This window comes from Convolutriloba macropyga, chromosome 11, assembly GCF_964194025.1.
Source record: "Convolutriloba macropyga chromosome 11, txConMacr16.3, whole genome shotgun sequence".
Taxonomy (NCBI): Eukaryota; Metazoa; Xenacoelomorpha; order Acoela; family Convolutidae; genus Convolutriloba; species Convolutriloba macropyga.
Window position 1 is genome coordinate 31,537,231 of NC_134478.1, and position 13,632 is coordinate 31,550,862.

The 13,632-nt window shown below is 33.9% G+C and overlaps 1 protein-coding gene across 1 annotated transcript in view; it reads left to right on the top strand.

Moving 5' to 3' along the window:
- LOC142349491 (uncharacterized) overlaps positions 1–11,103 on the top strand; it is a 33,373-nt gene extending 22,270 nt beyond the window's left edge. Inside the window, exon 4 of the mRNA XM_075401085.1 lies at positions 10,801–11,103. Coding sequence (XP_075257200.1) covers positions 10,801–10,899 — 99 coding nt within the window. The 3' untranslated portion in view covers positions 10,900–11,103. The remainder of the gene's footprint in view (positions 1–10,800) is intronic.
- Positions 11,104–13,632: the final 2,529 nt, after the last annotated feature.

Here is a 13,632-nt window from a genome sequence, read left to right on the forward strand (position 1 = left end):
ACAGGTCAATATAAGAACTTGAATTTTTTGTTTCGCGTGTAATGAGGTTCTCACTTACCAATTTTAGGTCAAATGTTTGGGTCAATTCCCTTAAATATGATTATTTGTTCCCTTTAGATAGAAAATTTACATTAAAGTCACCGCACAGCACATGCAGGCTTTGCGGATCGCTAATATGTTGTTCCAAGTAGGTACTAAGAACTTCAAAAGTAGCAATCGTGGTGGCATTAGGTGGTATATAAACACAAGTCATTGATAACTTTTTTGTTCCAATACTGAAGTAAACACTAACCGCTTGTATATTATTCACGTTTAGAGACCCGCGTATTTTAACATTAAATTTATTTTGTACAAAAATTGCAACACCTCCACCTCTTTTTTCCCTATTGCTTGTAACCAGTTCATCATAACCATCAATGTGAAAAACATTTGATGAGAACTTATCTTTAAGCCATGTCTCTGTTAGGCAGATTGCTATAGGTTTTTCTTTCAGAGACGCAATTTCCAAAGTGAGTTCATCAAAGTTTTTTGTTAGTGAACGTATGTTCTGTAGCATGATAACCTGCTTGGTTTCGCCCAGTAACATTTTGTCTATGACGACCATGAGAGAATAGTTCAACTACACAATCTGAGCAATCAACTTTGACCAATGAAATCATTAACAATTTGAGATAAAAAAAATAATTGAAAAAAATGTATTTGAAAAAAAATAATAAAAAAAGTTCATGTATTGTTTTCAAGCATTTTGAAAAATTTGAAGCAAAGAATGTTAAAATTTAACTTAGAGGACGTTCAGTGACATTTTTTCCTTTTTTTTTCATTTTTTTAAAAGAAAAAAATTGCACTCCTTTATGTAAGATTGACTTTGATCACTGGGTGAAAGTTTGTTTATTTTAGGTGCTATCTTTAATATGCAGTATAAATAATAATGTTCCGCGGAAATCACAGAACTTTTTTTTTTCATCTCAATACTCTTGTTTCAGACTAGATGACTGCGGAAATCACAGTCAGCTTGAAACTTGCTCGCGGAAATCACGAGCAGAGTATCAAAACGAATTTTTTTCTTTCTTTATTTTTTTTTCTTGTTTATGTTATACTTCTTCCCCCATTTTGTTTCTTCATGAAGCAATGTTTCAAAAAAAAACAAGAAAAGCTTAAGAAGGAGCGATTCACCAAATATAGTGCATTTCCCCCTATTATTTTGTTGGCAGGAAACAGCTCTCAGTTATTCCCAATACATCAACAAAGTATAACATTTGTTTTAACAATGATTTTAACAAGTTAGCAAGTAAATACGAAACAAAAAAAAATAATTGAGTTCATGTTCAAATATCAGTTATAATCTAGTCTTGCGCCAGACCGTTTCTTTTTAGTTTTGCGATTGTTTGTTTTGTTTCTTTGCAGCAGGGCAAAATTCGTCTTCGTCGTCACAATTGTTTCTTTTTCGTTTGATAACGTTAAGATTATCTAACTCGTCAATTTCCGTAACTCTGACAAATTCGTTTTTTCCTCTACCATTGTCTACTAACACTGAAACCACGCAGTTGTTTGTGCTGGTTATTAAGTCGCGTCGTTTAGCTTCGGCATTGATAGCTGCCTCGCATTCCGGTAAAGGCTCGTTCAAATAGATATTTTTGCTATTTGTTTGATTTTTTTTGTTTCTCAGTGCTCTGCGTTTTTTGTAGATCATTGTTTTGTCCTCAAAATACAGAAACTTGCATATGACAGTCGGCATTATGTTGTTAACAGTACTTGGCACAACATGGCATGCTTTAATAGCATCGTATTGAATTTTCACACCCAGATAATTTTGAAAAAATTTGAGCGTTTCGCTGGTAACGTTCTGAACCCTGTTAGCATCGAAGGGAGGGTTAACTATCAGTAAACTGTCCTTCCTAGAGTACCTCTCCTGTGCACGTAAGCGATTATTTATGTTTTGCTGTTGGTTTTTTAAATTAGCAATAATTTTTTCTTGTTGTCCGACTCGGACTGTAGAGCGGTGAAAAGTTAGTTTTTTCACCGCAAATTTCGTACATAATTTTGCGGTGAAATGCGGTGAATGCGGTGAAATTATGTAAATTCACCGCTACGCTAAGCGGTGATCTTACAAAAATTCACCACAATTCACCGCTAAAATATGTAATTTAACCGCCCTTAGAAGGGTCCGAACCTCTCACCTCCTGCATGTCATCCACTTCTTCTTCCACTGCACAATCTCTCACTAACTTCAATTATTTTTTGTTTGAATATAAATCGAATTCACTCTACTTTCTGGAAAACATGCGCGGTTAATTTTTGTAAGATTTGCAATTTTTAGCGGTGAAATTGCATATTTTAGCGGTGAAATGTGGTGAATTTTTGTAAGTCCACCGCTTACTCTAGTGGTGAAATTACATAAATTCACCGCTTAGAAAAAAGTGTAAAAAAGATGTAAGATTAAGGGGGAGTTTTAGTGGGAAGGCAAATCTAACAATTCTTCCCACACTCACCATTAATTTAATTTCACCGCATTCTTTGCTGATATCAAACATTTTTAACAGTTTTTTCCAAACGGTGAATTTATGTAATGTCACCGCATTCACCGCTTATCTTACATAATTTGGACACATTTTTTCGAAGCCGTGAATTTATGTAATTTCACCGCTAAATTCAGCGGTAAAATTATGTAATTTCAGCGCTACCAGTCGATAAAGTTTTTTTTCAGCGCATTCACCGCCTGATTTATGTAATTTCACCGCATTCACCGCTTATCTTACAAAAATTTCCGCATTAACCGCTTATCTTACATAATTTTGCGTTGAATGGCGGTGACACCTCGGCCCGGGTGGCGAGAGGAGCTCCCGTGTTGTTCTAGAACATCAGTGTAAAAGATTACAGCAATGTGCGACTTTTTACCCCTTGGCAAACTGATCATCTCCGGAAATTTACTCCGAAAAGTCGTTTACCTAGTTTTTGTTATGTTATTGCACTTAGTATAATAATACAAAAAAGAAGCTCAGTAATGTGCGTTCGCACACAAGAGTGCGACCCCGCATATCCACAAGTTTGGTTTCATTGTTGACCAAATGAGGAAGAGATAGAAAACTTTTAAAAGTTCTCACATTTTAAACAACAATAATTGGTGTCTCAAAAAACTGCCTCTAACTCAAATCACTTATTAAATTAAATAATGTCGCGTTAGGGGGTCAATGAGACTTGTCATTATTAAGACTACGGGACAAGACAAACAAAAAGAATCAAAGAACAACAACAATAATTTACATCCAAAACTCAATGTCTATTTTTTCAAGAAACCAAAATAATCACAGAGTCGAAAAAGAGTTTCAAATAAAACCTAAATTAAACAGACTAGCTTGTTTTTTGCTTGAAAAAAGATGGGGTCTGTCTCCGATGAGACTCGATAACAAGCAGACAAAAAGAACAAAAGGACGAAGTTACAAAAAAAACGTTTATGTCTTCTCGAAAACAAACAATTCAATGAAATTCACTAGATATCAATTGAAAACTTTAAAAAGATTTAATTACACTCTTACTATGAAACGAAGATATTGAGAAATGTCAGTTTCCAGAATATGTCGTCTGTCCACAAAAACAAACGACAAATTCTGACGAAAAAAAAATTTCCGTATAATTTTACAATAAAACGGCGTCGAAAACGGTAAAACCATAACCTAGTCAGTAAAATTTAAGAACTGGTCAACTGTGTCGTCTTTGAAATCCAAATGTGAGACATGACACCGTTGCTTAATGAGACTAGGTAGCAAGCTTTTTTAAAGAAAACAAAAAGGGAGAAGTTTAGAAATACTTTAATCTTTATAACTTTTTTTCTTGAAAACTATTGATTTGAAAGGCATCAAAGAATTAGATAGCACCTGAAATGAATAGATAGAAATTTTATTTCTTCATTAAAATCTTGCCATTAACCAGAACATGTCACATCTACAAACAGAAAGATCGATAGACAAAAATCAAAAACTGAATAATTAATTTACTAAAAAATTGGCTTTGAAGGCGTAAAGCAATAAGCATTGCACTAAAAATCCTAGATTTGTTCAACTGTTCTTTTTTCAACACCAATATTTCGAACTGCAAGTTTTCGATAAGAAAACAAGATAAAAAACAGTCAAAAAACAGCCGAGTTCAAACTTAAAAAAATCATCTTTATATATTTTCTACAACATTTGATTACAAAGTCGTGAAAAGCTGAAAAATTAATTAAAATCAGCAAATCGTTTTTCCATAGCAATCTGTATGACCTGAAATTTTGTAGTGTTTCCCCCCATTCGACTACATAAAGAAAGAGAATTAAAATTAAATTTAAAAAGAAACAATTTGTTTATTTGCAAAAAACCGGTATCGAGGCCGTTAAAACAATAATCGATGCAGCGAAATATGCCATATGTTCAATTGTGTTTTTTCCTTTACAAATAGTTCTTTAAGCAGCTTTTGTCTATTGCGAGTAGCAAACAAATTAGCAAAAATTAGCGAAATGTGAATTTATAAAACCGCTTTATCTGTATACTTCTTTTAAAACATTTGATTTCAAAGTTGATTTCAAAAAAATGATAAATTATAGCAATCAACCATAATCAGTAATTAGGTTCGTCTGTTCATCTATGGGAAGACGCTAAGACCTGCAATTATCCTTATTTTGTCAAACAACTCAAAAAAGAGCGACAAACAAAGACCAAAAAACCAAAAAAAATGAATTGAATTTTTCTAGAAGACAGAGCCAAAGAAGTTAAAACTATTCTCCGAAAAATCGATGTGTTCTCCGAAAACCTATGTGTTGATGTTTAACCAGAAAATGACCAAACGAAGAAGAAAGTCGCAAAGCTCAATAAACCGTTGTTCATTTTTAAAGAAATGGAATTTAAAAGTCAAGACAACCCTAATTTTTCAACTAAAAAGCAAAATAGGTCCCCTTGAAACTTCCTGGGAAGGGCGATATTTGGACTATGTGGACCTGTTTTTAGTACGTACTGTTATTGATAGTTTTTTCCTGTAATTAACGTAGAAGGAAAACGCAAACATCTTTTAAAAAACATCAACTGATTAAAATCAGTTTTTTGGACTTTAAGAAACAACGGTTAGATCAGTTACACCAGCTTGTGCCGTTTTGTCTACTTGGAACAATTCATTGTTGCAAAGTTTGTGAATATGGACTATTTGACAAAAAGTCAATCTATCAAACATAAATGATGCATTTTGTTTAATTAAAGAGTTGAATTAGCGAATAACCGGCAAACGTTTAATTCAAGTACTTTTGAGTCACTGAAAACTGTGTCAGCAGTTTTTAGGTGTAGTAATGCTGTCAATTTAAACAAATTGAACTAGAAAAGCCTATTTCAATCCATTTTTGATGGAAAACAGGCTGGAATTTGACAAATTTAGCCTAAACTTTAGTCAACAAAAAGAACCAAACAGTTGAAAAACGCTCTTGTGTTGAGAGATTAAACGAACAACACTATCATTACCAATTTTAACATATTTGGAGCTAAACTATAGCAAAAACATTGCGTAAAAATACGGAAAATGTGAACAGAAACACCGAAAATCATTCAAATGTTCACAAGACTTTAATCCTTGATAGCTGTGTAGAAAGAACGAATTTCAGGAAAATTTTCATTTATAATTTTACTAAATTACAGTGAAATTGTTATCAACAATTTTAACAAAACTTAGTTAGCAAAACTGACGAAAATTTTTGTCAAAAACAGCTAAAATGCGAACAAAACAACGGATTTCGGTCTACTATTCTCACAATATCAAACCACTATAACTCTATTTAAAAAAACGAAAATAATAAAATGCTTTTTAATTCAACATTTTACGCTGGACAGGCTTTCTAATGATAACACTCACAACCCTTTACGATGAAAATATCGATCGGTGAAATCTGTCTGAACAAAAAAACCGTTTGAGTATATAGTTCCTCCCCCACTAAAGTGGGTCGGAACAATAAGGCCGAAAAGTTCCGTAAAGTAAAGTTATAATTCTAGCCTCAGTTCTCATTCTCTTAGGCTTTTGATAAATACTTTTGCCGGCTTGGAATTTTACTTTTTGACGGAGAGTTTGCGTTTCTTTTTCAGTCATTATATAGACCATGATGAAAACGGATTTCAACATTCTTTAGGAGATCTTGCACAACCCGGGTCGAGGTTTTGACAAAAAATAATGTAAGATTGGCGGTGAATAGCGGTGAAAAAAAACTTTTTCCCCGGAAAGCGCACGCATCTTTTAGCGTTGAATGCGCTGAAAGTGGTGAATTTTTGTAAGAATTGCGTTGAAATTTGCGATGAAAAATTTTTTTCACCGCATTCACCGGAATTCTTACAAAAAAGCAACTGCCGTCAAGGGTTTGAACCTCTACCTCATGCGTGTCACCAACTTCGTAACTGTGCCATCTTCCACTGTGCCAACTTCCACTGTGCCATCTGTCACTTACTTCAATGATATTTCCTGTGAATATAAGATAAGCGTTGAAATTAGCGCGGTGATTATTTGCAAGATTTGCGATTTTAGCGGTGGAAAATTTTTTGTCACCGCATTCTGCTGGTAGCGGTAAAAATTTTTGTTCACCGCATCCGGCTTGTAGCGGTGAAAAATTTTCTTTCACCGCTTAAGCGCTGAAAAAAAATTTCCCCCGCTTATTTTTTTTTCACCGCATTCATCGCATTGAACGCAAATTTTACACTTTTACTCAAATTCTCCGCAAATCCTTCATCTTTTAGCGATTTTTAGCGGTGACACCTCGACCCGGGAAGGATAAAGAGTAATAAAAAAATTGATAGTGACTTATCAGAGCAGATCATTATTCCTCCCTTGGTACAATGGTTTATTGTAATTTGCATTGATGTTTATCCGGATCATGTACATAAATTCTAGATAATTCGTGACACGTTTAGGTGTCAGTATACAAGTACGATGTTAGAACATGCCACAAAAATTTAACATTTTCTCCCACAGGACCCCAAAATTCATTCTTTAATTAGCTTTTTTGTCTGCCTGCTCGCGCAGAGTTTTAAGATTCCTTTTGTTTTATTTTTTCCGAGACAATAGTTGTCAATGTTAGATGTGTTTATTAGCCTGTTAAATGTTTAAGTTTAATGTAATCAAACTTGATGGGTTCAATTAAGGCACTCCTGTTGAGATAAATTTCAAAACGCAGTAGCTGATATGCCAGAATGCATTGGTTTATAAATGGAAGTGTGTAAATTTGTTAATTCAAATTAGATAGTTAAGCGGGAATATCTTCCCGGACCTACCACCAAGTCAATTTAAGTACTGGGCAAGTCTATTTACATTACTGATTCAGAACCATGGTCACTTTTTACACTTGACAGTCTAAACCAAGTCTGGGCTGAGACTTGGCAAGTCTGATCCAAATCTGATTTAAGACTTGGCAAGTCTAAATCCAAGTCTGATTTAAGACATGGAAAGTCTAAATCCAAGTCTTGGCAAGTCGTAATAGGTTCCGGAAAACATCAAACTTGGCCAAAAAATAGTCGGTAAATGGTCAAAAAAGACAAAAAATTGTCCAAAAATAGCCAGAAAATTGTTAAAAAAGCCGGGAGAAGTCATTAACAAAAGAACACAAGACATGATCCACTTTTTGGGGTACAAAGTCTGAAATCAATCATATTTACCAAAATGCTAACCAATTGGAGCGAAACTTAGCCCTTAGCACCCCCTTGGAATAGGCTTTAAAAGCCATATATATATATATAACATTAAGTTTTGATCAATGGTTCGCAAAACACCGACATGCAAGTAGAGGGCAAAATGAAATCAATCAATCTATGATACTGATGCTCGTTCTAATTTAACTCAATATATCATAACAACCCATTAAAAAGCACACTATAACTAACTGAGGGCAGCATTGGCTCCTGAGCAAGCTGGAATTGGGGCAGAGCAAAGATCATTTGGCCATTACTCTGGCCGTTTTGGCTGGAATTGTCCGCCTCTGAGTCCAACTATCCTCTCAAATTTGTAAGATTTTTCAGTACTGGATCACATTTGGATCTAACGAAAGGGCCTCAATTCAACATGGTCACCCTGTCTGTGCTTTTTCTTTCAAGGATTTTGCCCTTAGTAATGGTGTTCGACATTTGCCAAATCTGAAATGTCAACGAATGTAGTGTTTTGGCTAAAATTCGGTTTAAACCGGCTGAGAAACCGCTGTAAATGGCTGAAAACGGCTAATAAACAACTGAAAACTCAATAATATAGCCTAAGATCACCCCCAGGATTCTAATTGATAGTTTTAAAAGGCTTTGGGGGTGTTTTCAAAGCACCCCAAGAAAGTGACTAAAAATTAACTCTGCAAACGTGGCACAATACACATTTTTTTGAATTCGAAATTTTTATTCGAAATTACTTGGAAAGTTGGCTTTCACTTGGGAATCAACTTTCAAGTGTTATCTAAGTCTTGGCTGAGACTTCACAGACTTGTAAGACTTGTGTCAAGACTTGCCCAGTACTGCGAAACAAAATAATGGTGGGATTCAGACTTGAACAGTACTGATGTAGACTTGGAGTGCAGTCCGGGTTTGCTTCTTGAGGGATCATATTTTGTAGGGTTCAAACAGTAGAATTTAGAGTAGAATTTGACAGACGTCATGCATTGCTGACTGTCAGTCAAACAAATTTCGAAATTTTTTCATGCTTGCACTCTTTCTTATAATGTTTACTTTTTCGATCGAAATAGTTTTTGGTTGATTCAAAATTTTTCATTAGATCTATTGGAACTGCATTTCATTCTCCTCTATTTCTTTTCTGTTTTTCTTTGATATGGTCAAAGAAAACTTAAAAAAACTCTCAGTTATATCTTTTTTGTTCTAAACTCAGCCAATATTTGATTTTAGAATTCGAAACATTTTTGCATCAACACTTTTGAAAATGTTTATTAAATTTCACAGGTTTTCTTTCCTCGTTTCAACATAAAGACAAGTCTGTATTTCTTTTGCAATTTCATCTCTTCAATGTTGTGAATTGGCGAAAGTTAGCCTTTCTATGTACTCCGTGAGTTGAGTGCACTAAAACATTTATAAAAAAAATAATTCACTAAAACTGTAAAAATTGAACTAAGAAAAACAGAGTTTTTTTAAGTAAAAAATGCTCAGTTCTTGAACTTTCTCTATTTGTCCCTTTATCCTCACAAAAATTACGTACTTTACATTTTTGTGACTGCCTAACGTTATCTGTTGCTACTCACCAATTCAGATGCCTTCTCCGCTATAATAAATTTTATACATTGTTCCTTACAGTTTCCAGGCATCTTGGTCTTTGGCATCTGGTGGTTTCTGATTATTTTTACCTTGCATATTTCCTTGCATCACGATTCTCTGCATGTAGAAGGATGGATCGATTGCAATTTCAAATAGAAATTATGAATGCTCTTTGTGATCTTTTTTAAGAGCTGACTTCCGATAATTGCGGTAATCATGAACATGCATTATTAATCCAAAATTAAACAAAATAAACAGACTGTAAACGACATTTTCAGTGAAAGAATGCTCAAAGAATTAAAAAACAAACTTGCATTAGTGAGAATAAGAGGTTTTTTATACCGATGCATTTAATTAGTGTCACCACACATGTACCGAAAGTATTGCACAATTAATTAGTATGACAAATATATTATATGAGTTTACAGGATAGTAGTTTAAAAGATAAGTTGCTCAGAAAATGTTCAGTTGTTCTTTTCAGCTTTCAGCTCAGTTCTTTCACCATCATTTTTGATAAATTGATCCAACTTCTGCATTCTTCATGGCAAAGGAGATGCTATTCGGGTTTAATGAACCATTTTAGGTTGCGGTCAAAGCCTGTGGGCGTCAAATCTATTAAGGTCAAAATAATTGCATCTAACTCAAAAATACAGCCGCTTTGTTTTTAAAAAATCTGCAAAGTGAATTTAATTCCCTACTCCGACTGTCTCAAAACTGCTTATAACTACATTTTTACCTAATTAAATTATGTATTACGCTTTAGAGCTGTTTATTTGATTGTTGCTTACTTTTATACTAAAGTGCTGAAGATTATCTTACATTCATGATACTTTTCGGTGCTATCAACCATATTTTAAATTCTTGGTCGGGTGAACTCGGACTTCCTTTTTATTAACTTATTCTCTAAGTGCTCGTTTTTATCGCTACTTAACCGTGACCTAGTATATTTCAAGCATTACAAAATGTAGAAAATTGAATTACAAGTTTGAAATAAATATTTGGTGTCAGCAACACACGTATGTCAAATATTGTGAAAGAAATAGTTTTGAAAATGCTGATCAATTTTATAATGAATGACAATAATATGTGAAGTTAGCTCATTTAAAAGAATTTTCAAAAGGTCAAAGCCAATTTATGGAAAACTTTGAGGGCCTTCAACTCTTTGAGGATTTATCTTTTTCTTTCGATGATATTCATGAATATCTATAGTTTCGCATTTTTCCAAGGTCAGGCTGTGATCTATCGATTTGACCCTTTATGTGGTGCCTTTTAATTGGTCCAAAATAAACATTTAACATCACCAGTTCGCAATCAACCAGTTTGCAAGACAACTTAGGACGTTAATGTCGAACCAGAGGCGTAACGTTATTATAAATCTGTAGTTAGGTAAAAGCCGTAATAATTTTAATGAAGTATAAATTTGGGAATTTTGAGCAAGATTGTGATCTCGTTGTTTTTGGGCAATATAATCATTTTTGCTACGCTTTTTTGGGCGGGTTTATCGACTAAGCCACCATGATCGCCATCAGTTTATTGATATGATTTGGAAATTGACTTTCTGCTTTAGATTCTTTGGATTCTGGCCAATGTGCGAGAGATTATCAAAATTCGACAAATGGGACCCCTTCCCAATGAAAATGACCCCAGCCTGGCTACTCTAATTTGAAGCCCACAACTGCAATACTGAAATCGGTGAAGTGGGAAAATATAATTCAAAGATGAGACTTGAAGAATAGATATTCAATCAGCTGAACCCCAACTCACTCAATTTTTACCCCCTGATTTCACTATCAATAACGGCCAGTTTTCCCTTCTTGTCTATAGTGCTGGATACCCAAGTTCGAGTAATGATAATATATTTCTGTACTCACCCGGGTTGCAAGTTATACAAAATTCCGATAAGCATACAAGGTCGCATAATTGACTCGCTATAATTTCGTGGTGATTTCGTGGTGCAAGAACTTTCTTTTTGGTGCAATGACGTCGATGATCCAATGATTACCACGAGCCATTGAGATAGTCCTAAAATATTATTGTTATTACTAGGTCTCAAACTGCCCTCTTTACAATCACTTGCAGGTTGACAAATCCCAATTTACCTCAGACAGAAATTCAGCAAATAATTTTGACCACTTCTTCAGAAAAATTATCGGACAAAATAACATTATTTGGTACTCTGATTAGCAATTCCTACCGAGAAGAAAGTCTAAAATGTCAATTATATATAAATAATTTTCCTGCGTAGTTAAGTTAGGAGAAATGGGCCAAAAGCATGTATGATGGAATTATGTTTGATGAAATTATTGAATACAAATAGTTACAATTGAATTGATTTTAAATCTTTGTATAAGAGAGCATTGTGTTCCTCAAAATTTCAGTGCCTCAGTTGCCATGTTGATATAACAGATAACGCTTGTGATGACTTGATGCACTAATTTAGATTAAAGTTTAATTTCGTTTGGGTCTGCGCAATTGGGTTTGATCAGAGACCATTTCGAAAGTATTTTTTTTCTTTTGAGTTTTTGAATTTTTTTACTGAGAGATGTTGGCTCTGCCAAGAGGCAACAAAAAAGCAGCATTTTGATCAGAGATACATATAGAATTTGATGGCTTTGATCAGAACCAAAGGCGTCCAGCTGAAAGCAAACGCCGGACACCCTAAGAGGAAATTTTTATTATCTGTAGTTCATGATGTTTCTTATGGAAAGCTGTCTAACTTCATCCATTGCGTCAGAAATATGCACCAATGATATACTAAATAGTGTTGACTTGATGAACTGTGACTGTCACGTGACCAAAAATGACCAGATGTTCTCACTTTCCCGGGGTCGAGGTGTTGGCGATAGAATAATGTAAATAATGTGGTGAAAGCGATGCATTTTTGTAATATTTGCGGTTTTAAGAGGTGAAATATTGTAAGTTTTGCATTCACCGCAATTCTTACAAATTTAGCAATTTTTAATTTTTAGCGTTGACACGTCAACCCGGGTCTGTACACGTTCGCACAGAGTTTTCGGCCAAATTTGACACATTTTTCCAATTTTTAAGCAAATCCCAACCATTTTTGCAGACTGTCAATGCTGTAAACAGACGAATACAAATTGTTAATCTTTTATAATTGTATCAGGAACTCAAACCTCCTTTTATGAATAGGGGAGATAGAGGCATGCATTATACGCTTAGTCAAGACTACCGCCAATCAATCAACTTTCAAACCAGGAATGAAGACAAAGTCACATTTTCCATCTGTTGACTAAGCAAAACAGTTGAAGAAATATGTCAAAAGATGATAAAAAAGCAGTTATAAATCTAATTTTGTTTGTTTGGACTCAAAAAAAAGTGTTCCTGATTGATGAAAACGTGTTCTACGATAAAACCAAATGTCAATTTTTCCACCAAATAGGTATTTTGGACAAAAAGTAAAGAAATTTTCTCGTACAAATTGCTTTTTGATGAACTCAAAAAGCGAAAATTACTACTATTGATCAGCTCAATTCATAGTTAAAATATCATTTATTCTAAAAAAAACTCAAAAAAGGACCAACTTTCAAAAAAATTTCTAAATCATTTTCTTGTCTACAAGCCATGTTCTCAAAATTAGAGCTTTTAGGACAAGATAAAAGCAAACAACCTTTTTTCTAGAAGAAATTTATCAAATTAGTTTCAGTATTTTTATAGGAAAATGAAATATAGAGAACAAAATTTCTTCCGTTTTCACGATTTCGCTAAGCTTCTCTTAAATTTCACACACACTATATGAGCTACAGGTTTGTCTCTTTTAGTCGATTACCCGACTACCATACCTGTTATCTTTCTTAAAAATGTCGAAATTGGAAAAATGCTAAACAAAAACAGTAATTAACCAGTAATTGTAAAAATGAGATATCAAGCTTAGAACCAATGAACCATGGTGTGCCTAGAGGTCTAGTTCTTTGTTCTCTTCAGTTTAATTTAAACTTCAATGACTTCATAGAAAAAAACTGAAAAATTTTGGTTATTTTTTCATGATAAAATTGTAGAGGAAACATTGCTGTGACGCAAAACAATTGAGCTTATTGTCATCAATTTTAAAAACTCTCTCCAATAAATCTCGATAAATTTTAACGTAGACAAAAAGACAAAAACTATTTTTTAAAAAAAATTGTAGTGGAAAAAAACACAATCAGGGAGTTTCACTTGCGAACTGAGAAAAAGATAATGAAATAAAAAAATGACAACGAGGTCTCTAAACTAACGAAATTTTAAACTTTGTTTTCAATTGGAAAATATGACCGGGGAAATTGACTCAAACTTTTCAGCCTCTTTGACATGTAGCATCGCTCAGCACATTATAAACTCTTAATTTATCAAAACAAATCGCGTAGTGCTGAAGAAATTCTAACTGTTTATCACCTAGAAA